Source organism: Vulpes vulpes, chromosome 2 (genome assembly GCF_048418805.1).
Source record: "Vulpes vulpes isolate BD-2025 chromosome 2, VulVul3, whole genome shotgun sequence".
NCBI classification, from domain to species: Eukaryota; Metazoa; Chordata; class Mammalia; order Carnivora; family Canidae; genus Vulpes; species Vulpes vulpes.
Window position 1 is genome coordinate 102,309,975 of NC_132781.1, and position 26,977 is coordinate 102,336,951.

Below are 26,977 nucleotides of genomic sequence, written 5' to 3' on the forward strand. Positions count from 1 at the left end.
AGAAATAGTTACTTATTTCAAAGACACTAATAAATTGATGAAAAATTTATATATAATACATGATTAAATATTTAATATACAATTAAAATCACTTTAAATGAGTTTCGTTTTCTCAGTTTGCCAGTCTGCAATGAATAATGTCAGTTTTAAGTGGTTCCTGTTGCTTTCTCATCTATTCACTTTTTACCCTGTGTTCTCTATGTTCTTTGTGATTGATTACCTTGAGAGAAAAATACATATACAGTTAAAGAATATCAGTTGACCTGGATCAGGACTTCATCCCAGAACTTGTATGTAACCCCAGATATTTTAAGTTTTTTGTGGCATCAAACCTGAGATGAGATTTTAACATTCAGGAATATTCTTTTGATAGCTAGAGTCAGCTTCTCTTGTCTCCTTATTTTCAAAACTGAACCAGTATAGGGACACTGAGTGATATTGGAAGGGTGGGATGAAATCTAGTTATTCTTTTATGTTTCTTAATTAATTTCTTACGTTAAGCAAAGTGTATATCAAAATATGAAGTGTGTTGCTTTTGGGTAATTAATTTCTTACAAGGTTCAAGTTGTTTGGCTCTATTTAATTTGCTTTATTAAGTCCATTTGTGTACATCCTTAAATAAACAATTTAGTGGACTAAAACTATTAGTGTCCATTGTAGAATTAGTGTATAACATTTGCTCTTCCAATTTGTATATTCTTGATAAGTGTTTTCTTGTTATCTCTGTATTTTTGCCTATTGGTTTTTTGGCATCCAAATTTCTATCTTTTTATTTTAGGGTTTTATTTATTTATTTGACAAGAGAGGGAGAGAGCACAAGCAAGGGGAGCAGCAAAGGGAGAGGGCAAAACAGGTTCCCCGGTGAGCAGGGAGCCTGATGTGGGACTCCATCCCAGGATCCCAGGATCATGACCTGAGCTGAAGTCAACTTAACCAACTGAGCCACCAAGGCACCCCAAATGAAAAAAATTTTTTTTAAATGCGCTCTCCTGGGCTGCCTTCTAAATATCTACAGACCTGAAGTTTTGGGCATGTCCTGGGAACTTGTATTAACACATTTCTCAAGTGATTTTTATGCACATTGGAGTTTGAGAATGTTTTAAATATCTATTGTTACATATTACAGGAGAAGAAGGAAACAATTTTTCATTTTAATTGAAACATATAAAGATGTCATTCTAATGTGAATCATTTATTCCTTGTACATAGTCTAGAAATCCAGAAGACCTAGTGTCTGTACTTCACTGTGAATTAATGTATGTAAACTTAGGTATAGTTTTTCTTTACTTTCTTACATGTCCATAATAAGATGGTTGGAATTTTATGAATCTATCAAATATATAAACATTTCTTTTCTCCTTAGTCCGCTTCCGGACAACAACGGGGCTTGATTCTGCAGTAGATCCTGTCCAGATGAAAAATGTCACCTTTGAACATGTCAAAGGAGTAAGTTTAAAAAGTTTACCCTTCTTTCTTCAAATACTATCTTATTATGTAGGGCTAATATTTGATTTTAAAGGTATAAAGTAGAAAATATACATATTGGTCTCTACTCCAGTTCCAGGCACTAAAACTCTTATAATTCCCTAAGTGACGAGCACTGGGTGCATCTTTGGTTCTACAGTTTAGTCTTTGAGACCCCAGTGTTTGACACAGGGCTCTGAATCCCTAGGAACTTTCTGGGTAATAGCACTCTCTTTTGGGCTGAGGCCACCGGGGGTGTGCTCTTGGATGGGTGTATGGAGATTACAAAAGACCAAGTCATGATTGGAACCTTGGAACTTTAAGCTTCATTACATGTTCTCCAGCCCTCCTTTAGATATTGGGATAGAAGAAATAAATCTCTGCCATCATGGATTTTTAATTCTGACAGAAATTGGACGATCACACAGCATATAAGAAATAATAGAGTATGTTATGGGGAAAAAATGGAGCAGGTTAAAGAGGATTAGGAGTTTTGAGAGAAAGGTCACAATTTTAAGTGGGGATGTTCAGTGTATGATTGAGAAGATGATATTTGAGTGAAGATTTGAAGAAGATTTGAAGAAGCATGTATTTTTTTTTTTTTTAAGATTTTATTTTTAAGTAATCTCTATAGCTATCATGGGGCTTGACTTTACAACCCAGAGATCCAGAGTGACATGCTCTACTGATTGGGCCAGCCAGGCGCCCCCATGCATGTATTTGAGCAAAGAACATTTCTAGCCAGAGAAAGAGAGCAAAGATCTTGAAGAATTAATGCTCCTGATTTTTTTACTGACCAATGAAAAAGCTACTTTAATACAGAACAGAATGAGAGCTTTTCCTCTTTACACACTGTGTTCTCTATCTATGCATAAATATTTTTCACGACCTATTTCACAACTATTAGGGAATAAAGTATCAGGAATCACTGATAATTTTATACCAAGTAGTCTTTTCCTTCCCTTTGCAATTTAAACAGCTGTGAACCCTGTTGGAATCACAAAAAGGGAATAATTGAGGAAGAAGTTGGTGCAATGAGTATTTGAAAACTTGAGTCATTAGTGCAGAAGGCCCTTCCCATTTTGTTTAAGGTGTGCAGTCAGAGAGCCTGCGTTACACTGAACCTGTGCTGAGACTGGTCAGCAAGGCATTCTTACTTTCTCCCTGCAAAAGATATATTTCATTACTCCGTATGTTACACTTCTTTTGGAATGAGTCCACTTCTGAGTACGAAGCTAAAGAAGACATGCTGATAATACTAGAAATGGAGACATCACAACATTTTTAGATTGTCAAAAGCTTTCTGTGCGAATATATACAAATATTACAATTATTGCTATAATTTTATATTGTTACCATTACTATAGGACCTATATAGACCAAAATAATTTTCCATAATAGGTATGCCAGTAGGTGATACTTGTGATCAGTTTTGCCGAGTGTTAAAGAACTAATATAGGCATGTCATTTCCTTGCCTAGAATTTCTGATTATATAGGAATAATTTTATATATAGCTGCCATAAAAATACTAACAAGGGCTTTTATAACTTCATTCATTGCCTTAATCCCCTAAACTCTGTTTCCCTGTGTAGATCTTACGTATTTCTATTGGGAATTTTCTTAACACTGAGATTGGGCAGAGAAAAATATAATCTGAGTAGTAGGTGACATCTAATTGTTTTCCTCTTTCCTACAATTTAAAGTTATTCATTACCTTGACCAAACGTAGTTTGGCTTCCTTTTGGCTTCCTTTTAGTATATGGATGTCTTTGAATATTTAAAAAACTTATTTTAATTGATAAAGAGCCAAATCTCTCTTCTTTAAAAAATATTTTAAAAGATTTATTTATTTATTTATCTATCTATCTATTTATTTATTTATTTATATGAGAGAGAGGGCGAAGTGGGGGGAGGGGCAAATGGAGAGGGAAGCAGACTCCCACTGAGCAGGGTGCCTGACTCAGGGCTTAATCCCAAAACTCTGAGATCATGACCTGAACTGAAGGCAGCCGCTTAACCCGTTAAGCCACCCAGGCACCCCCAAATCTCTTTTAAAACATAAATTTTATTGAAGCTCAGCATTCACACAAAGCTGCACAAATCATAAGTCTATACCTTAATAAAGTTCACAGTGAACTCATACTGGCACTCAGCTCAAGAAATAGCATATTGCTAGAAACTTTCTAGTGCCCTTTGTTTTCCCACGCCAAGCATGATCATTGTTCTGATAACATCTATTAATTTGGCCTGCTTTTGAATTTTACATAAATGTAATACATGTAGCATATATGGGTCATTTCACTTAAATGATGTTGGTGAGATCTATCTTTTTTACATGGAGTTGTAGTTTATTTATCCCCATTGCTTGGGGGATGACTTTCTTGTGATATGACTATCACAATATTGGGTATTCTACATTAGGTAGACATTGTGTTGTTTCTAGTTTTGGCCCAAATACTGCTATTGTAAATTTTTAAAAAATATTTTATTTATTTATTCATGAGAGACCCAGAGAGAGAGAAAGAGAGAGAGAGAGAGGCAGAGACAGGCAGAGGGAGAAGCAGGCTCCATGCAGGGAGTCCAATGTGGGACTCAGTCCCGGGTCTCCAGGATCAGACCCTGGGCTGAAGGGGGCGCAAAACCGCTGAGCCACCTGGACTTAGGCAGCGGTTCTTAACTTATATCTGAGTTTTTCAAGTTAAGCTAATATTCTGCTTGCCATCTTTTTTGACCAGATTGGGCTTTATTCTTTCTAGGGATCTCAGTTCTACATGATTTTTGTATTTGGGGTATTAAATCTTTTAAACTATTTTGCCACACCCATTTACCAAACAATCATTACACTATACTTTAATTTAGGCACCATCCTTTGGGCATTTCTAGGAACTATGTCATTTATAATGTAATGATAATTCCTTTTAGTGAAAATAATTTCATAATTAATCACGAATTAATGTTATAACTTAAACACAGGCTCCCTTTTCATTGATATATATTAAGCCCACATAATTTGCCCTTTAAGTTTATAAGCCAGGTCAAAAGTTCTGGAGTTGAAACTTGGTAGGTGAGTCTTTCTGTTTATATCAAATGCTGCTGACACCTTTAACTAGAATTGTGAATATAAGTCCTTGTTAACTGGAGGAAGCACTGTTTCTTGAAAATGTAAGAAGAGTGCTTTTGTTGGGTTATGTAAGGAGACTGTATAATTGGCAAAAAGAGTCCAATGAAAACTCTGTTGTGTGTGCATTTATAAGGGAGCCCTCTTGTATACTTCTTTCACTGAAACAAAGAGACAGCCAAGATAATTTCCAGTTAAATTTACTATTTTCTAGTTAAATTTACTATTTTTAAAGAGGAGGCCTTGATAATCTAATCATTGCTTAGAGTTATTTGATAAATTGTGTCACTTTAGGTGGAAGAAGCCAAACAAGAATTGCAGGAGGTTGTTGAGTTCTTGAAAAATCCACAAAAATTTACTGTACTTGGAGGTAAACTTCCAAAAGGTAAGATATCTTCCCTTTACCGTGATTTGATGTAAAAAAAAAAAAAATACTGTAATCCGTTGCTAATTTATTTTTAACAGATTTAAAGCTTAAAGTTTAGTTCTTAATTTCTTATTTTACAGTAAGTCTTCATTCTGAACATACCATTGTATAACCTTTTTTGAGAGGAGTGGGGATTTTTTAAATTACAATTTCAGACTAAGTTGTGAGAATAGTGCAGAGAAAACTGTACTCTTAACCAAACTCAACAATTTTTTAGCAGTTTGTGCCATCTGCTCATCCATTTTCTTCAAATAAATGTATTTTTAAACTATTTAAGAGTAGATTGTAGATATCATGCTCCTTTAACCCCAAATACTTCCTTATGTATGTCCTAAAAATAAGAATATTCTATTACATAATTTCAGTATAGTTACTAAAATCAGGAAATTTCGCATGGTTTTAAAACCATTAGGAAATTCAGTTATATTCAAATTTCAGCATTTCTCTTAATAATTAAGGTCCTCTCATCCACCATCCCTAACCCCAGGTTTAGGACTCAGTGCAGGTTTACACATTTAGATTTTTCTTTAATCTTTTAAAAACTTATTTATTTATTTGTTTATTTATTCATGAGAGAAACAGAGAAAGAGGCAGAGACATAGGCAGAGGAAGAAGCAGGCTCCTCACAGGGAGCCCAATGTGGGACTTGATCCCAAGACCCTGGATCATGCCCTGAGCCAAAGTCAGAGTCTCAGCCACTGAGCCACCTAAGTGCCCATATTTATTTATTTGAGAGAGAGAGAGAGAGAGAGAGAGGAAGCAGGAGGGGAGGAGCAGTGGGAGAGGAAACGAGAGAATTCTCAAGTAAACTCCCCATTGAGTGTAGAGTGGAACGCGGGGCTCAGTCCCAGGAGCCTGAGATTATGACTTGAATCAAAATCAAGAATTGGCTGCTTAACCGACTGAGCCACCCAGGTGCCCCTAGATTTTTCTTTAACCTGAAAAAATTTCTCAGCCTTTATTTATTTATTTATTTATTTATTTATTTATTTATTTATTTATTTATTTATTTATTAAGAGAACAGACACACAGACACAAATGTGCTTGTCGGTAGGGGGACATAGGACAGAGGGAGAGAGAGAACTTAAAGTAGACTCCTCGCTGAATGTGGAGCTCCACTCAGGGTTCAGTCTCAGGATCCGGAAATCATGGCCTGAGCCAAAGTCAGATGCTTAACTGATGAGCCACCCAGGCCCCTTTCTCAGCCTTTTAGTATAGGAATAGGTGTAGATCTTTTATGAGCTTAAAAATTGTGTAGTAGACTACACACTAATTTGTAGAATGTTCCTCAGTTTGATGTTTTCTCACAGTTAATATGATTTTTAATGATTGTTGTGATTTATAATAAATATAGTGATGACAGCAATAGATTTGTCTTCTGAACAAGGTGACTTTTAAAACATACCTAAGGTTAGAAGCTGGTTGTCAGGAAAATCAACCATGTCATTAGAGGGCTGGAACTTTTAGTTTCCCTGTTGGCTATCTGGGAGGGGAAAGTCACTGGAGGCTGAATCAGTCATACTTATGTAATGAGTCATGCTTATGTAAAAAAGCATGCTTTTATGCTTATAAAAACCCAAAAGGATAGGATTCAATGCTTCTAGATTGGTGAACATGTGCAGATGTGGGAAGAGTGGCATATCTAGAGAGGGCACAGAAACTCAGCAATCCTTTTACCTTTCCTTACCATGTGCGTCTCTTCCATTTGACCGACTCTTGCTGAGTTGTATCCTTCTATAATAAACCAGCAATCTAGTAAGTAGAACGTTTCTCTGAGTTCTGTGAGCCATTTTAGCAAATCAAGTCCAAGGAAGCAGTCATTGGAACCTCCTCTTTATAGTCTGTCAGTCAGAAGCATAGGTAACAACCTCGTCTTGTATTTGACATAGGGAAGGGTGGGGCTAGAGGCAGTCTTTTAGGACAAAGTGTTTAACTTACGGTGTTTGATACTATTTCCAGGTAGGTAATACCATAATTGAATTGAATTGAATTGTAGGACACCCAGCTGGTGTTGGAGAAATATTTGTTGGTATGAAGGAAAAACCATATGCTGGAATTGAGTACAAGATTATGACTTCATGAGGTCCTTGTACTATATGATTGTTCTATACTATAATCATTAATATTGAACTTTGAAATGGTTTCCAATGTTTTGCTGTTAAAATTAGCTGTGTGTTAAAATTAGCCTGGGTGGCTCAATTGGTTAAGCATCTGCCTTCAGCTCAGATCATGACCCCAGGATCCTGGGACTGAGCCCTGCATTGGGTTTCCTGCCCAGTGGGGAGTCTGTTGCTCCCTCCACTTCTGCTCCTACAGCTGTGCCTGCTTGTGCTTTCTCTCTTTCTCTCAAATAGATAAATAAACAAAATATTTAGAAAAAATAGCAATGTGGAGGCTGGGCAAAATGTATGAAAGGGAGAGGGAGAGACAGGCTTCTATTTGTATAATGAATAAGTCAGAGGAATAAAAGGCCTAGGAAATATAGTCCATGATATTGTAATAGTGTTGTATAGTGACAGGTGGTAGCTACATATGTGATGAGCACAGCATAATGTATAAAGTAAACTTGTTAAATTACTGTGTTGTATACCTGAAATTAATGTAACTGTGTGTCAAGTATACTCAAACATTTTTTAATTCAAAAAACAAAAATCTATGAAGATCATCTTAATATCTCAAGGCTTTGCCCACATGCTTAATTATCTCATTAGAATAAATTCTGGATTTACTCATTTATTTATGCATTATTCTAGATTCCAATTCTAGAAATGGAATTGGTGAATTAAACGGAACAGTCAGGGCAGCCCCAGTGGCGCGGCAGTTTAGCGCCGCCTGCAGCCCAGGGCGTGATCCTGGAGACCCTGGATCGAGTCCCACGTAGGGCTCCCTGCATGGAGCCTGCCTGTGTCTCTGCCTCTCTCTCTCTCTCTCTCTCTCTCTCTCTCTGAATAAATAAATAAAATCTTTAAAATAAATAAATAAACGGAACAGTCATATTTAAGATTTGTTTTTATACTGCTCACTTGAATCTTCTAATTCAAGATTTATTTTTTTAAAATTTATTTAAAAATTTTTTTATTGGAGTTCAATTTGTCAACATATAGCAGAACACCCAGTGCTCATCCCACCATAGGATTCATTTATTAAAGCCAATACTATGACATCGTAAAGGACATGTTTAAAATCATAAAATAATTACACTTTTCTTACTAATCACAAGGAATATTTATAAAATTTTAGGAAAATTCTCAGGTACCAAAATATATTCTACAGAAATTGATGTGATGATTAATAAAATGAGTTAGGAATTACCATAACGTGGCAATACAAAGGGGACAGTCTTAGGGGTATTTTTCAGCAGATTTGCTTTAGGAAGAGTTTTTATGTTAAAAATATAGCATTAATGCTTTTTTTTTCCTCTTAAAAAATGATTTTATTTATTTGAGAGAAAGAACACACAAACCACAAACAGTGGTGAATGAGGAGGGGCAGAGGCAGAGGGAGAGGGAGAAGCAGACTCCTCGCTGAATAGGGAACCTGACTTGGGACTCTATCCCAGGACTCTGGGATCATGACCCGAGCTGAAGGCAGATGCTTAACTGACTGAGCCACCCAGGCACCCAGTTTTTTTGCCTTTTTAAATGTAGTCTGAAAAATGAAAAGTTGTGGAAACCAGAGAATTCAGTCATTCTAACTTCCAAAAAACTTAACTGCTGTTATGAAAATTTTCAAACATAACAGAAAAGTTACAAAACTGTAGACACTAACTACTTTATATCTAAATACTTTGTTATGTATCACCTAGGACTAATGAAAATTTTCAAACATAACAGAAAAGTTACAAAACTGTAGACACTACTTTATGTCTAAATACTTTGTTATGTATCACCTAGGACTAAGGATATTTTCCTAAAGAAGGAGAATAATTTATCCTGCCAAATAAAAATTAAATGTTATTTCCTTAATAGCTTGTATTCTAGTATTTTTTCAACTTTTCATCAGCTATCCCTGGAATTTAATTTCTTTTTTTTTTTTTTTTTTAAGATTTATTTATTTATTTATGATAGACATAGAGGCAGATACAGGAGGAAGGAGAAGCAGGCTCCATGCCGGGAGCCTGATGTGGAACTTGATCCTGGGATTCCAGGATGGTGCCCCGGGCCAAAGGCAGGCGCTAAACTGCTGAGCCACCCAGGGATCCCTCTTTTTTTTTTTTTTTAAAGATTTTATTTATTTATTCATGAGAGACACAGAGACAGAGAGAGGCAGAGAGGCAGGCAGAGGGAGAAGCAGGCTCCATGCAGGGAGCTCGATGTGGGACTCCCATAGCCGGTCTCCCCGGGCTGAAGGTGGCACTAAACCACTGAGCCACCTGGGCTGCCCTGCTATTTAATTTCTTAAATATGTTTTTCATGGAAGAGTATCCGGTCAAAGGTTCATGCATCACATTTAGTTGTTTAATCTCTTAATCTGTGTTTATGTGAATTTTATCTTATTTAGTGATAAAGAGTTTGTCATTCCATTCTCAGGATTCTGAATTGTCTATGATGAAATATAAACAGTATTTAAAATGGTAGAGGGAAATTATTTTTGAAGATCTGAAGTGAATTATTCTAGAGACATTTGTTTTCCTTTGTTTCAAAGTATTGGTTATGTGCCTTCAACCTAAAAACTGTATATATTAATAACTGTTTTATAGATTCACATCAGGGTTTATTTTAATTTGTTGTATTTTATTTATTTTATTTTTTAAAAGATTTTACTTATTTGAGAGCACATGAGAGAGTGAGCATGAACGGAGGAAGGGTAGAAGCAGAGGGAGAATCAGATTCCCTGCTAAGCAGGGAATGCGAGACTCGATCCCAGGAGCCTGAGATCATGACCTGAGCTGAAGGCAGACACTTAATGACAAGCTACCCAGGAGCCCTATTTTTATTTTTTTAATTTGAATCATTCTATTTTTTTTTTTTTTTTTTTTTTTAGGAATTCTTTTAGTTGGACCACCAGGAACAGGAAAGACACTTCTTGCTCGTGCTGTGGCTGGAGAAGCTGATGTTCCTTTTTATTATGCTTCTGGATCAGAATTTGATGAAATGTTTGTGGGTGTGGGAGCCAGTCGAATCAGAAATCTATTTAGTATGTTTTAATGTAGTTTTAATACAATAAAACATTTTGTTAATTTTAGGGGGAGAGCTTCTTACCCTTTCTTTGCTATTTGATTATGATTGGTAGCTGACCTAGCTAATGTGTGAGCTAAAACAGAACTGTACTTTTTTCTCAAATAGAAGAGCTAGGAGAAGCATTAGATGAGGTTGGGCCTGTTGAAAAGCTGAGTTTTTTGTTGTTTCCCTTTTTATCTTATTCATCAATTCAATATATGAAATTAAAGAATAATTAGCCTCAAACCCTATTATATATGGTTTGTACAGTTGGAAGAATTAATACTAAGTTGTTTTTATTATATATCATTCTGTGTAACATAGTTTTGTCTTTGAGATTATTGTTCTTAAATCAGTTATTTATTCATTCATTTATTTAATTTATTTAAATTTATTCATGAAAGACACACAGAGAGAGAGAGAGAGAGAGAGAGAGAGAGACCAGGCAGAGGGAGAAGCAGGCTCCATGCAGGGAGCCTGACTTGGGACTCAAACCCACGTCTCCAGGGTCACGCCCTGGGCTGAAGGCAGTACTAAACCACTGAGCCACCCGGGCTTGCACTTAAGTCACTTTTTAAAGAAAGAGATCTCCTTTTGTGGATTTCTCCTTAATGTCTTGTTGGCTTTTGACAATCTGACAGGTTTTTAATATTTATATGATTTTGTTCAGAAAGTATTGATTTCATTAAATTCCTTTGAATATTTTCTCTTTTCCTAGGGGAAGCAAAAGCAAATGCTCCCTGTGTTATATTCATTGATGAATTAGATTCTGTTGGTGGAAAGCGAATTGAGTCTCCAATGCATCCATATTCAAGACAGACTATAAATCAACTCCTTGCTGAAATGGATGGGTAATTGAATCTCCCTCTGTCTTTTGGAATATGGTGATGTATTTGTTACCATTTCAAGATATAGCGGGGCATCTGATTGGCTCAGTCAGTGGAGCATGCAGCTTTTGATCTTGGGGCTGTAAGTTTGAGCCCCATGTTGGCTATAGAGGTTACTCAAAAATAATACCTTAAGAAATAGGAAAAAATATAGGCAATAGAGAGTAGTCCCTGTGCAAGAAGTCAAGACAAGCTGCATTTTCTGTATTGTAATGTTTCCATTACTAATGGAGTGATTGATGTATCAACTCTTAATTGGTGATCTCTGCACCTTTTTTCCTTATGAAAGGAAAGTGATGTTTCCAGTTGAGAATAGTAGTGTATTTGGAGATGTAAAGGGATCATATGATGGTTCTGACACAATTTGTGACTAGCTTTTAGTGTTGTGGTAGATTTAAAGTTTTTTTTTTTTTTTTTTTTTTAAGATTTTATATATTTATTCATGAGAGACACAGAGGGAGAGAGGCAGAGACACAGGCCAAGGGAGAAGCAGGTTCCCTGCAAGGAGCCCAATGTGGGACTCGATCCCGGATCCCAGGATCACACCCTGGGCCAAAAGGCAGATACTCAACTGCTGAGCCACCCAGGCATCCCAGATTAAAAAAGTTTTCATCAATTTTCATCATATAAAAAGCAAGAGGTGGGGTTGCTCTGAAAGAAGGAAAAATATTTTAAAACCATATAAGTAATTTTGAAACAAAGTCTAGGAGTAAAAATTTAAATTGGTAAACTTGAGAATAATTCTTCACAAATTAGTCAGGTACCCAAGCCTTTTCTGTTAGGTCATCTCTTGCTAAGCAGAATAAATATTGTGAAGGCATGTAATCATAGATGACTTTTTGATTTATTAATAACAGTTTTATTTTAGTATGCTGGCCTAGTAACATTTGTCCCTTTTAGGAAATAAGATGTCTTAACACTTCAGTGGATAAAAAAGATCAACCCCCATTTCTTTGCCGTTACTAAGTTTAATGATAGACCATTTTATGTAGAGCATTTCTATATGTGTGCTGTTTTAATTTTCAGTGAAAAGTTACTTTTTTTCTTTTTTAAATAGTTTTAAACCCAATGAAGGAGTTATCATAATAGGAGCCACAAACTTCCCAGAGGCATTAGATAAGTACGTATTAAAAGACTTTTTTTTGTAAGTATTGATACATACTAAAACATGGATGAACTTTAAAAGGAGGAAGCTGATCACAAAACATATGAAATGTCCAGAATAAGCAAATCTGTAGCAACAGAAAGTAGATTCTGGTTGCCACAGATGGGAAGAATGGGGAGTGACTGTTGGTAGCTGTGGGGTTTCTTCTGGTGTGGAGGCATAAAAATATTCTTGACTTAGATTGTTGATGATTGCACAACTCTGAATACATTAAAAACCACTGGATTACCTCCTTTAAATTCTGGAATATGTGAATTAAATTTCAGTAAAGTTGTTAATTTCTGAGAACTTTCTATCACAACATTTTGGGGGTGGTAGGATTTTAAAAATAAAACTTACTATAATTTTAAATTTTTGTTGATTTTGTCATAGAATTAACTCATTTTAATTTGATGTAATAGTTTGTTTTTGCCTAAGTCTCTAGTTTAATATTCTGTACTTAATAGTAGTTATGATAGGAAGCTTTCATAGTGTAGATCTCCTGATAGACTGCTCTAGAATTATTGTTCCTTGAATGACCAGATTGCATGTTTTTGTTTATAAGGGTTGTGTACTATCTGTATCAGCCTTTGATCTGTCGTCTGGTTATTGAAACTGTTACTTAAGCCATGTTTTACAGGAAGCTATTTGAATATTGGTTTAGTTCAAAACTCCAATTTAGGGTGAAAAAGATGATGGAGATTAAGGAATGCACCTGTTGTGATGAGCACTGGGTGATGTGTGGAAGTGTTGAGCCCTGTATTGTACACCTGAAACTAATATAACACTGTATATTAACTGTATTGGAATTAGAATAAAAAACAAAACTCCGGTCTAACCTCTGGTTGCTAATATCTTTCCATCCATATTCAGAGTTAGTCCTTTGAATTTGACCTCCAGCATATTCAGGTTATTAATTTATAGTTTCTTTTTATATTTTCCCTTTAGTGCCTTAATACGTCCTGGACGTTTTGACATGCAAGTTACAGTTCCAAGACCAGATGTAAAAGGACGAACAGAAATTTTGAAATGGTATCTCAATAAAATAAAGTTTGATCAGTGTAAGTCTAATTCCATTAACACAAACTTTATTATTTCTATAGAATGGTAATATTTCATTCCACCTTTTGTGGTCCTTACCTTAAAAATGTCTCAAAAGACCGGTTTGTTATATGTCCTTTTTAAAATGTTTATTTCATAATTCTTGTATATCTAGGAAATTGTCATTTGAATCCTGATTGTAAAGAATGTTTTCTTGTTAATACCCAGATAAATAATATTTGAAGATAAATATATAAATATCTTTAAGATGAATGTAAAATATGAAATAGAAAAAGTGTATATAATCACTTTGGGTTGAAAAGAGGCAAACTGTAAAACGAAATACCTGAAAATATTATGGGCCCACTTAATTAACAAATGTACCTATTAAGCTGCAGTATTTTCACAGATAGATGAATCAATTTGTAAGAACCAAACACGTTCCCTATAATAAGGGTAACTCTTATAAATGTACATATAATACTAAATACTTAGGTATAAAATATTTCAGGATGAAATTCAGAAAATGTCTATGAGTTCGCATTTTCAGTTTGTGCTTAGGTGAGTAACAGTTTAGGTCATAATTTGAAGGTTTATAAATCATGTCAGGCAACTCTGCATTTCTTTGTTTTTCATAAAGTTATTTAAATTTAAAAACTTTTGTAATTTGTCCCAATGGTAATTTTAATAGCATTTTGGCTTTTTTCCTTTAGAAAAAGTAAGTTTATTTTGTATTTTTAGCAAAAAATAAATATTTTAAGTTCTAGTTCAGGATAGCTGTTTTCTTTTGGAATGTGAATTATTTATGAAGAGCTATTTTGGAATTTTAATATTGCGATTGTCTACACAGCTGTTGATCCAGAAATTATAGCTCGAGGTACTGTTGGCTTTTCTGGAGCAGAGCTGGAGAATCTTGTGAATCAGGCTGCATTAAAGGCAGCTGTTGATGGAAAAGAAATGGTTACCATGAAGGAACTAGAATTTTCCAAAGATAAAATTCTAATGGGTAGGTTTTCTCTTTCCCCCACCCCTTTTTTTTTTCTGTCTTACCCTGTTCATTATAGTAGAGAATAAGTTCTTTTTAAATAAAAGGTTATAAAAAAGAAAGGTACAGGAGCAAGAAAATATATATACTCAAAAATAGCCATCATTTGGGTCTCTTAGATAATAAATATAGTTTCTATGATTATACTTTTTGCGGGCAGGGGGTACTCATGTGTTTTCTCTTATTTATTTATTTTTTTAAAAGATTTGTATTTCTTTATTCATAGACATACACAGAGAGAGAGAGAGAGAGAGAGAGAGGCAGAGACACAGGCAGAGGGAGAAGCAGGCTCCACGCAGGGAGCCCGACGTGGAATCGATCCCGGGTCTCCAGGATTACGCCCTGGGCTGAAGGCCGTCACTAAACCGCCATGCCACCAGGGCTGCCCTCATATTTATTTTCTGAAATTAGAATTAATTGAGGGATGCCTGGGTGGCTCAGCAGTTGAGTGTCTGCCTTTACCTCAAAGCATGGTCCTGGGTTCGGGGATCGAGTCCCGCATCGGGCTTCCTGCGAGGAGCCTGCTTCTCCCTCTGTCTGTGTCTCTGCCTCTCTTTCTGGGACTCTCATGAATAAATAAATAAAATCTTAAAAAGAAAACCAAAAAAACTTGTTGATAGGATTAAGATGACATTTCTTCCTATTTTGGTTATCAGTTGGCAGATTGTTGTGGTTTAAAATATTTATTAATGTCACTCTAAGAACTACATAAGGGCAAGTGGTTTTCATTCATCTAAATAGACCTTCCTAACAGAATAATTTTATTCAATTAAATTTTTATCCTTAGGCCCTGAACGTAGAAGTGTGGAAATTGATAACAAAAACAAAACCATCACAGCCTACCATGAATCTGGTCATGCTATTATTGCATATTACACTAAAGATGCAATGCCTATCAACAAAGCTACAATCATGCCACGAGGGCCAACACTTGGACATGTAAGTATCTGGTAGTTTTTTTTCTTTTCTTTCAAATAGCACTGTCCAAAAGCTTATGTAAGAAATTGTGGATGAAAATAATTAAAAAGAAAATTCAACTAATTCCTAAATATGCTGCTAACTTTCTTCTTTAGTATTCTGAACCATCATGAAATCAGAGATATTCATGAAACTTACCTGCTAATATAAAGGATACTAATAGTTCAGATGTTATATATCTACATTATGAAATTTATTTATTTATTTATAAATTATTTGTTTATTTATTTATTCATGAAAGAGAGAGAGAGGAAGAGGGAGAAGCAGGCTCCATGCAGGGATCCTGACGTGGGACTCCATCCAGGGTCTTCAGGATCACGCCCTGGGTGAAGGCAGGTGCTAGACCACTGAGCCATCCGGGCTGCCCTACATTGTGAAATTTAAATCTGGAATGATAGCAAACTTCCATTCTTCTTCTTCTTTTTTTTTTTTTAAAGATTTTATTTACTTATTTAAGAGATAGCACATATGAGCAGGGGGACGACAGAGGGAGAGAGACAAGCAGACTTCCCGATGAGCCGGGAGCACAATGCGGGGCTCGATCCCAGGCCCCAGGATCATGTCCTGAGCCAAAGGGAGACAGATGCCCAACCGACCGAGCCACCTGGGCGTCTCCAAAGTATTATTCATAAATACGTAATTGTTCTTTTCCTTCCACAAAGAAACTGTCAGTGTTTCCATAGTTATTCTAAGATTTTTCTGAGTACAAGTTTCATTCTCTTTATCTTTCTAATTATAAACATATTAAGCATTTTTGTGCACCTGGATGTAAGTCCATCCTATTGAAGCATTATATGCCTATTACATATAAAATATATAAACTTTAATAAAGAATTTTTCTTATTTTGTATATTGTCGGTTTTGTCATCAGTCACCTGAGACCCTCTCTACTAAAAATGTCTTTGAGCTGTCAGCATCGTGATATTATATAGTGAGAGCCAAATGATAATTCTGATTATTAATATAAGTATTTCAAACTGTGTCTGAAGTTTTTCTTTATTTTCAATTGTCTAGGTGTCCCTGTTGCCAGAGAATGACAGATGGAATGAAACTAGAGCTCAGCTGCTTGCACAGATGGATGTTAGTATGGGAGGAAGAGTGGCTGAGGAGCTTATATTTGGAACTGACCATATCACAACAGGTTGGCTGTAAAGAATGACTTTAGTTCACATTATGCATACTGATTTAAAGATATTTTTAAAAATTGAGTTCTATGTATATTTTTAAATTTTAGGTGCTTCCAGTGATTTTGATAATGCAACTAAAATAGCAAAGCGGATGGTTACCAAATTTGGAATGAGTGAAAAGGTAATAGCTAATTTTAGCCCTTCCTCATGTATCAGATGATGATTTGTCAAGTGTCTCTTTTTGAGAGGGTTCTCATGGTAAATTGGTAACATTTACTTTTCCCCTGTCTCATTCCAAGTAGATTTATCACTGCTTATTCTAAACTAAACATTATTTTCTGAGTAATACAGATAGTATTCTCTTTCCATTCTAGCTGCTTGGACAGTAATAGTATTTCATGAGTTAAACAAATGATAAGATATTTCAATCCCTATGACCTAAAACACCCACTTGCTGAACTTGCTTACTTCGGCCTTTTCACATATTTCACTTTTCTACGTTATCATTGTGGCTTCATGAAGCACTACTATATACTACATTGTGGATTTCTGGGTTTGGAATAGCTGCAAAGGTTTTCCAAGAAGGCACTCAGAACCATGCTTATGATTTTAAATTTCCTCTCTTTGCTCATACTTTTGAGTCTTCTACTTTCAGAAGAATGATGACATTTCTTTGTGCTCAAGGGCATTTTTATAGTGAATTTCTTCCTTGCCCCCATGATGTTTTCTTTAAGTATAGGATAGTATTATTAGTGGTTTAGGGTTTTTCTGTTCAATTTCTTTCTTTTTGTTTGTTTTAGCTTGGTGTTATGACGTACAGTGATACAGGGAAACTGAGTCCAGAAACTCAATCTGCTATTGAACAAGAAATTAGAATCCTTCTAAGGGTAATGATTATATTTTTCTGTGCTTATTTATCTAGTCCTAATGTGCCTAAGTAGTAGGTGCTTACCAGAAGATAATGGTTATCCTCTGTTTAGAAATGTCACTATATACAATAAAGAGAAAAAGGGCAACATTGAAATGATTTAAATATGTTGTTTGGGAGTCTCTGATCATAGACTGAGTCTTTACTTTATTCTGGCCATAGGCTAAGAACAATTTATATCAGTAATTATAAATATTCTACTTTAGCTGTAAAACTATACAGTTGTTAGAATAGGAGATAATGATTATTTGAGTCTTTATTGGTTTTTTACTCCGATATATATTTTATTCAACAAGTAGTACTTGCTTTTTGCCTACCTGTGTGCATGTGCTAAGAATGAAGCACAAAGATCTTGAAAATGTAAGTCTCTTGATTGTAATATCCAATACAGTATATGTGAGTTGTTAGGTACTGTGGAATATCTTCATGGTACCACAGATGTCTGGATTAGGGCATTGAGAGTGGAAATTGAGAAAAATGAATGCATTCAAGAGATACGTGATCTAGTGGAATCAAAATACCTTCATGATGTTTCAGTGAGAAAGCAGCTAAATTAAACACAAAGCTGTTTTCTAGATTTCTGCCTCATAGTTCTGTGTGCTATTTACTGGCAAAACACTGATGACGGCCTAAGATGGGGAAGTATGTAGATTATCAGCTGAGTTTTATACATAATGAACTTGAGGTGTCTTAGTGAAGATTTCAAGTCGGAGAAGATAACATAGGTCTGGTGCTTAGTGCAGAGGTTGGATATGTGTTGCATTTGGATGTGTACAAAGGCAGATCTTGGAATGGAGAAGATTGAGCTAAATGCCAGAAGTCTAATGAATGTGAACTGTAATTCGGGTAGTAGATGGCAGTGGAAGGAGGTTGAATAGGGCTACAGTCAAATGGTATAAACTTCAAAGGATTTGTGCTTTCTAGAAGAGGATGGGATAGTAATGCTCTGCTAGTGATGAGGGGAACAAAGAGGTCATCTCTTTACTCTGAAATGGGTGGGATAAGAGTGCATTGGTAGGTGCCACTGGAGGGCCATCACTGGAGTCTCCCCAGGAGGGCCAGGTATTGATTAACTCAAGGAGATAAAGAAATGCTTTAAAGTCATTATGTGGAAAGTGTATGTAATGGAAAGGTTTAGAAGGTGTTTCAGAACAGGAATTCTTTCTGCCTTACCAGAATCTTCATTCTCTTTCCTTTACTATTTGTTATTTTGAGTAAATTATCTATGCTCTAGTATTCTTAGAGCATTGGAAATATTCTTTATTCTAATAATTTTCTGAAGACTGGGAAGGCAGGAGGTATTCTTTCCACTAGATGGCACACTTACATTGTTATTAAGGGAAATGATGACTAGCTAGTACATTTTCCGTTCAAATATATATATAAAACTTAAAAGTATAAAAAACCTAATAGTAGTCTTACATGTAACAATGTAAGGGTTTCATTCCGTTCGGTTTTTAAAGTTATTACTAATTCATCCTTGGTTATTAGACTCAGTATTCCATGATGTATTTGCAATACTTTCTATGTTGTCTTTAATTTTATTATTTCATTTAAACATAATGGTTTTTTTTAAGAATGTCTAATGATGTTTATTTTTAATAAGTGTGTTATGTTTATATGACCTATGCTTCTTGGTTTTGTTAAACTGATTTTATAGTGGGGCTCCTGGGTGTCGGTTAAGCTTCTGCCTTTAGCTCAGGTCATGATCCTGGGATCTTGGGATTGAGCCCCAAGTCAGGCTCCCTGCTCAGTGGAGAGCCTGCTTCTCCCTCTCTCTTTGCCTCTCCCCAGCTTGTGCTCTCTGTGTCACTCTATCTTTCAAATAAATAAAATATTAAAAACAAAACCAAAAAACTCGTTTTTGAGTTTTTTGACAACTGGTATAGTTGTCACAGACTGAAATACCAAATAAGAGAATAGAAAAGAAGATCTTTTCTGGCTGTTTAGATTGAATAAATTGGTGAAATCTCACAAAGCAAAAGAAGCAAACCTCCCTTAACTTTTTAATGGGAGAAAGATTTATTTGTTCATAGATTTTACATAAAAAACAGATACATTATATACTTATATATATTTAAGTAACTCCCTAAGTAGTCTTTATTTATCCATGTGATAAATTTTGAGGTTAAAAATAGAACATTTGCAAATCTCATCTTTGAGAACCAAGCTTCCTTTTCTATCTACCTGTCCATCTATGCTGGGCATAGAGCCCAGTGCTTTTATCTTTTATAAATAGAAATGAATAGATTTCACATTTTTTTTAAGGTATATCCTTTTTTTTTTTTTTTTTTTCTCTTATTTATGGTTTTTGCTTCTAAGTTTTCTGCTTCTAAGATACCTGCTTTTCCGTTTCAGGACTCATATGAACGAGCAAAACATATCTTGAAGACTCATGCAAAAGAGCATAAGAATCTAGCAGAAGCTTTACTAACCTATGAGACTTTGGATGCCAAAGAGATTCAAATTGTTCTTGAGGGAAAGAAATTGGAAGTGAGATGATAATTCTTAAAATGGATGCATTGCTGGTTTTACTGCAAGAATATATAAGTAGCATTTCAGTAGTCTCCTTTTGCAATGCTTTTCTCTCATTCTTGACTTGATATCACTCAAGGGTGTGAAACACTTTGTCTCTTGTCACGTTTAGTCTAGTTTTGGTTAGTCTCATGATGACACCTATTGCAAGTTATCAACTCATAGCAAATATGTTAAAGAAAATAAAGGACTGTTAGGATTGAAAATAGCTTGTTAGAGACATGTCATTCAGTTGAAAATAAGTAATGATTTCATGGTTGGTTCCTCTACTAGATGCGAATAAAAATTGTGCTTTTAGCACTTGGAAAGTATTTTTACTTGGCAAAGTAAAATTGTTGAAGGAGTGTCTTTGTTTTTAGATAGTACCATTTGTTGGTGAACCATACTTCTATTCATGTCAGTGGAAACGTCATTAAGATGCACTTAATTATGTTCCAGGTTGTCCGTAATATAAAATAGTTCTGCTTTTGTTTTTGTCTATCTAAAAGTAGAGAATTGTAAATGTAAAGATATAATCATAATTTAAATGATTATAACCTTTTAGAGATGCAGCTTGCATTTTCATTGTCTTTTTTTAACATCATCATCATTCTTACTAATGAAATTTATTTCAGAGCAGCAAGTATTTCATTAAATAAAAAGTGAGTCACTTCAAAATCTGAATTATTATATAATTATGCTTGGTATTGAATAAAATTAACCCCAAATCCCAGTCCCTTCAAAGTGAACTTTGAATTACCATGTTAGAAATGGAAAGTTGTTTGCTTTTCATTCAGATTTTGTGAATATGAACATATTACAGGATTTACAGATGACTTTCTTAACTGAATAAAAAAATTTTTAGAGCTCATTGTATTGGTTTTACAACCAAATTATATTCTTGAAGTTATTTTATTAAAGTTACCTACAGTTTTCTAATAATTCTTAAGCTGTATATGGTCTTCATTGAAGAAGTTGATGGAGTTTGCTATATAATATCTTTGCCTTTTTTTTTTTTTTTAATTTTACAGTTTGACCTGATTTCAAACTTACAGAAATATTACTGGAATAATACAAGGAACTCCCATATACCTTGGTCCAGATTCATTATCTCATTTTTTAATTGCGCACCTCTCTTTCCCCTTTTGTTTCTCCTTCGTCCTTCTTTCCCTCCTTCCCTCTCCCTGTGTGTATACATGTCATTGTGTGGATATATGTTTTCATTTTTCTTGGATAGACTTCTAGGATTGAAATTGCTGGGTTGCATAGTAAGTTTCTGCTTACTTTTTAAAGAACCTGTTGCATCATTCTCTACATCTGCTACAGTATGTTTTTATAGTCTTTTTGATAAAGTCATTTCAGTGTGAGTGAAATAATATCTCATGGATTAATATACATCTATCTACACTAGTGATACCTCCCCTGTTTTATGACTATTTGTATATTTTCTTTGGAGAAATGTCCATTCAGACGACCCTCACCATCACTTTTGGGTTGTCTTATATGTTGTAAGAGATCGTATATTCTGAATACAAGTGCTTTATCGAAGGATCTTACTTTTTTCTTTTTTAAAAGATTTTATTTATTTATTCATAAGAGAGAGAGACACAGGCAGAGGGAGAAGCAGGCTCCATGCATGGAGCCCGATGTGGGACTCGATCCCAGGACTCTAGGATCATGCCCTGGGCTGAAGGCAGGCACTAAACCTCTGAGCCACCAGGGATCCCCGGATCTTGTTTTTTTTATCCAGTCCAACCATCTCTATTCATTGTAGTGTTTAGTTAATTCAAATTTAGTATTGATATAATTGTTTTTGCACCTCCTATTTTGCTTTTTGTTTCCTGTTTTTCTCATATATAAATAGATCCTTCCGCTCTTCCTATTTGAATTACATCTTAGTGGTTGATCTAGGGATGGCCATACGCATTAAAGTAGACCATCAGTCTACTTTAATTCTGGTTAAATGTAGGAACTTTGTTTCAGTATATCTCATCTTCTTCTCTGTGCTCTTAGTGTCATGTTATATCTGTCCATGTTACAGCAGTTTAACAATACAGTGATGAAACTTGTGCTTTATATAATCTTATTTCCTCAGTCTTTCTCCGAGAATGTCTTTTATTTTTCCTTTTTGTAAGTATAGTGTTGATGGATATAGAATACATGATTGCCTTTTTTTTTCTTTTTTAATTTTATTCATGAGAGACACAGAGAGAGGGAGAGAGGGAGGCAGAGACACAGAGAGAGAAGCAGGCTCCATGCAGGGACCCTGATGTGGGACTTGATCCTGGGTCTCCAGGATCACACCCTGGGCCGAAGGCAGGAGCTAAACCACTGAGCCATCCAGGGATCCTGACATTTTTTTTTCTTTAATCATTTTGAATATGTTATCCCATAGACTCCTGGCTTTTTTTTTTTTTTTTGTGAGGAGTCAGCTGTTAATCATAATTTTGGTTTCCTTTTCTGATAGGTTGTTTTTTTTTTTTTTTTCTCTTGATGATTTCAAAGTTTTGTTTTGTTTTTGCTTGCTTATCCTTATCTTTTACAAGTTTTACTATGATGATGTGTTGAGATGTGGATGTCCCTGTGTTTTTACTATTTGGGGTTTAATGGGTTTCATGGATCTGTAGATTAGCTTTTTATCAAATTTAAGCAGTTTTTGGCAGTTATTTCTTCAGATACATTTATCTGTCTTTTTCTGTCTTGTCCTTCTGGGAGTCTCCTTACATGTGTGTTGGTACAGTTAATGTTGATATGGTCTCTGAGGCTTTGTTCATTTTCTTCATTGTTTTTTCTCCCTCTCTACTTAAGATTGAATAATTTCTATTGATTATTGAAGTTCACTGATTGTTCTGTCATCTCAAATCAGTTGAATTTTCATTTCAGGCACTGTATTTTTTAGCTCTAAGTTTCTATTCAATTCTTTAATTTACTTTGTATTTTATTTATTTATTTATTTATTTATTTATTTATTTATTTTTATTTATGATAGTCACACACACACACACACACAGAGGCAGAGACATAGGCAGATGGAGAAGCAGGCTCCATGCACCAGGAGCCCGATGTGGGATTCGATCCCGGGTCTCCAGGATCGCGCCCTGGGCCAAAGGCAGGTGCTAAATTTCTGCGCCACCCAGGGATCCCTACTTTGTATCTTTTTTTTTTTATATTAATTTTTATTGGTGTTCAATTTACCAACATACAGAAAAACACCCAGTGCTCATCCCGTCAAGTGTCCGCCTCAGTGCTCGTCACCCATTCCCCTCCAACACCCGCCCTCCTCCCCTTCCACCACCCCTTGTTCGTTTCCCAGAGGTAGGAGTCTTTATGTTCTGTCTCCCTTCCTGATATTTCCCAACATTTCTTTTCCCTTCCTTTATATTCCCTTTCACTATTATTTATATTCCCCAAATGAATGAGAACATACACTGTTTGTCCTTCTCCGATTGACTTATTTCAGTCAGCATAATACCCTCCAGTTCCATCCACGTTGAAGCAAATGGTGGGTATTTGTCGTTTCTAGTTGCTTTGTATCTTTTTTATTGAGATTCTTCTTGCATTGCATCATTTTCATCATGGTTTTCATTAATTCATTAAACATGACTTCCATTACTTTTTTGATCATGTCCATATAGCTGCTTTTAAATCTTTACTAAATCTACCATCTGGAAATGGACAGTTTCTACTTAATGCTTTTTTTTCGTTAGTAAGGGAAAGTATTTCTTCCCCAGAGGATTTTGTTATGTTTAGTAACTTGCCTCCAATAAATTTATGAAGTCATCTCTACTACAGTATGTAGCCATTGATGTCTCTGTTCATTTTTAAAATGTTTTAATCTTGGTTCCTAACGATTGCTTTGTCTGCAGACCTTAACATTTAGCCAAAGATTGGGCAGAGTTTGTGTTCCGACCCCATCATTCTTGCCTTCTACTCTGCTGATGGATCTGTGTGGGATTGCAAGTCCATTCAACATTTGGGTCATTTTCAGTTCTTCCCTGGTTTTTGTTTTTTGCAACTCCTTTGTGTGGATGTGTACACCTTGGCAACAGTGGGATGTGGGTGGCTTGAACCAATTTCAGTTTCTGTTCTGCATGCCTCTGGTAAATCTGAAGTGTATGGAGTGCTTATCAAATCCACATGGCTGTCTTACCTCTCAGAACTTCCAGTTAAATACCTTTCTACTCTTACCGTGTTTGCCCTTAACAGGATTGCAGCCTCAGGCAAGAGAACCCTGTGTGCTTAGCATAGAGGTCACCCTTTGACTTACTCTGCATCAGGTCAAGCAAGTCCCTTCTGGCAGTGACAAGTTCTGGCATGGGAAGTGACAGCACAGCAAGCACCACAGACTTAATGCAACTCTCACCAAACTTACGTGGTTTTCATGAAGAAACAGTTTGCTGTAGGTCTTGGGTAGATTTCCAGAGTGCTGAAGTGGTTGTTTTTAAAATAATTTTATTCAACTTTATAGTTGCCTTCTTAAAAATGGGAATGATATGTCTGCCTCCATTCATCATTGTACTGAAAGTGAATCTCTCTCACTTATTTTGAATCATACTCCAACCAAAGCAGTTTAATAAGAATAGACCTAAAGAGGACTGGTAAACTTTTCAGAGCTATCCATTCAAAGCTACCAGAATGCCAGAGTTTGACATGTAACCTTTATTTATTTATTATTTTTGGTCACGGATACATGTTTTATGTTTAGATATTACTTTTATTTGCTTATATTCATTTTTAAGTAACTACCAAGTCACTTCAGCTGGTTATGAGTATGTTTCTTAAGTATGCAGCATTTCAGTAAAATATGTTGGAATGTAGACTTGGTCTTTGGATTGAAAAAATAACACCTAGCTGTGGACATAAGAATTGGGAGAGTTGGGTAGCACTGGTGGTGCAGCAGTTTAGCGCCACCTGCAGCTCAGGGTGTGATCCTGGAGACCTGGGATGGAGTCCCATGTCAGGCTTCCTGCATGGAGCCTGCTTCTCCCTCTGCTTGTGTCTCTGCCCCCCCCCTCTGTCTCTCATGAATACATAAATAAAATTTAAAAAAAAGAATCGGGAGAGTTGATATATATATGAACTGAGGACTTTATTTCTGTGCAAATTCTCTCTTGCCCTCATCCTATTACAGGTGAATACACATCCTTTTAGATAAGAATGTGGATCCCCAACTCCATTTAGGCCATGGACTTAATTTAGTTATATATAAATGCTGTGTTGTCTTCAGTCTTGCATCATATGGTAGTATGATGAGTAGATAATCTTATGAATTTAAGAATCCATTTAAAGAGAAAGAAAATTACAAAGCTAATTACAAAGCTGCCTGAGTGGGAGGGTGAGCAGGTACGTATTTCTCAAAACTAGTTTGGAGAGCTTGATAGGAATCTCTTGCTGTTCTGGAAGTATGACTGTTTCCTTATATTCAGGAAACCTGGAACCTGAGAGGGCTGGTAAGGTGCTTTGGCTAATGAAGGGAGATTAAGCTGTTCTGCACTCTCAGCATTTGGTTTGACAAAAACTGCTTGACTGCTTATGAAGGGCCAGATACTACGTGTGGAGAGTGAGCCCTCATGGGGACTCTATTTTAGATACTGTATAAAAGGGTTGCTTGGAGGTGCAGAGGCTTCAGAAGAAGACAGTCCAGGATGGATATGTGGATTCCTTAAGAGCTAAGAAGAAAGAGAGCCTGACCGAATGAACTGTATTCACTCAGGTCAAGGGAATTGCAGATCAGATCAGCTGTGGGTACCAAAGTGGCCCTGAGAGAGTCAGCTTTAAAATAATTGCTGAGCACCTGGCTGGCTCTGTCAGTAGAGCATGTGACTCTTCATCTTGGGGTCATGAGTGTAAGCCCCATATTGGGCATGGAGCCTGCTTTAAAACAAAAACCTAGGGATGCCTGGGTGGCTCAGTGGTTGAGTGCTTCCCTTCAGCCCAGGGCATGATCCTGGAGTCCCGGGATCGAGTCCTGCATCGGCCTCCCTGCATGGAGCCTGCTTCTCTCTCTGTCTCTGCATCTCTCTCTGTCTCTCATGAATAAATAAAATCTTAAAAAAAAAACTGAAAAAAAAATTGCCAAATCCAGCCTGCTTAAAACCATCTTACAGCCAGGAGAGCCTGGGTGGCTCAGTCTGTTAAGTGGCTGCATTTGGCTCAGGTCTTGATCCCAGGGTCCTGGGATGGAGCCCCTGTGTGAGACTCCCTGCTCAGTGGGAAGCCTGCTTCTCCCTCATTCTGCTTATGCTCTCTTGTGCAATCTCTCTCTCTCTCTCTCTCTCTGTTTCTCTCAAATAAATCTTTAAAAGAAACCAAACAGTAGCATCAGCCAGATAAGAACTCAACCACTCCCTATAGTTTTGACCCTGGCAAAGTCAGAGCAGACAGCCAGCTGTGAGAGGAGAGATGGAATTAAGCAGGAAAGAAGAAAAGGCCATGCCAGCCTTCTCCCCCTACCCTAATCACCTACTGCAGGTGGTTAACCTGTAGCCTGGCCGGGCTAATTAACTCTTGCCTTTTGGTGTTTCTATACTTATATGGGGCTGGACATTCTGTTTCAGTGCCATTTTAAGTAAAGTTTTTCAACCTGGATTGAGAGAAAAATATCTGAATATTTAAAAGACTACCAGGAAAAAAAAAAAAAAAAAAAAAAAGACTACCAGGAGATGATTTTGCTGTGTGATAATATCCTATGAATCAAAAATAGTGGTTACAGGGATGCCTAGGTGGCTCAGCAGTTTAGTGCCTACCTTCAGCCCTGGGCGTGATTCTGGAGACCTGGGATCGAGTCCCATGTGAGGCTCCCTGCATGGAGCTTGCTTCTCCCTCTGTCTGTGTCTTGGCCTCTCTCTCTCCCCATGTCTCTCGTGAATAAAAAAATCTTTTTTTAAAAAAATAGTGGTTACATATATTAAGATTTTTGGGGTGCCTGGCTGGCTCAGTCTAAAGAGTGTGACTCCTGTCTTGAGGTTGTGAGTTCAAGCCCCATATTGGGTTGTAGAGATTACTAAGAAAAAATAAGTTTAAAGAAATTTGAACATTTTTTTGTGGTATAATTTCATTTGTATGATTTTTCAAAATCTGAAATAGTTCTGTCATAATATTCACATAAATGTGAATATATTTCATCTTTAACTTTTTAAACAA

General features: G+C 36.0%; 1 protein-coding gene across 4 annotated transcripts in view; it reads left to right on the forward strand.

Moving 5' to 3' along the window:
• The window catches only part of YME1L1 (YME1 like 1 ATPase), a 43,218-nt gene extending 22,442 nt beyond the window's left edge, over positions 1–20,776 (forward strand). For 2 of the 4 annotated variants that reach the window (XM_026013600.2, XM_072742356.1), the window contains 12 exons: positions 1,364–1,446; positions 4,878–4,968; positions 9,995–10,147; positions 10,889–11,021; positions 12,115–12,177; positions 13,150–13,262; positions 14,093–14,248; positions 15,075–15,226; positions 16,280–16,406; positions 16,500–16,573; positions 17,193–17,279; positions 19,679–20,776. In XM_026013600.2, the coding sequence (XP_025869385.1) occupies positions 1,364–1,446; positions 4,878–4,968; positions 9,995–10,147; positions 10,889–11,021; positions 12,115–12,177; positions 13,150–13,262; positions 14,093–14,248; positions 15,075–15,226; positions 16,280–16,406; positions 16,500–16,573; positions 17,193–17,279; positions 19,679–19,822 (1,376 nt within the window). In that variant the 3' untranslated portion in view covers positions 19,823–20,776. The remainder of the gene's footprint in view (positions 1–1,363; positions 1,447–4,877; positions 4,969–9,994; positions 10,148–10,888; positions 11,022–12,114; positions 12,178–13,149; positions 13,263–14,092; positions 14,249–15,074; positions 15,227–16,279; positions 16,407–16,499; positions 16,574–17,192; positions 17,280–19,678) is intronic. The other 2 variants (XM_026013601.2, XM_072742365.1) reach the window with 1 other exon arrangement.
• The last annotated feature ends 6,201 nt before the right edge of the window (positions 20,777–26,977 follow it).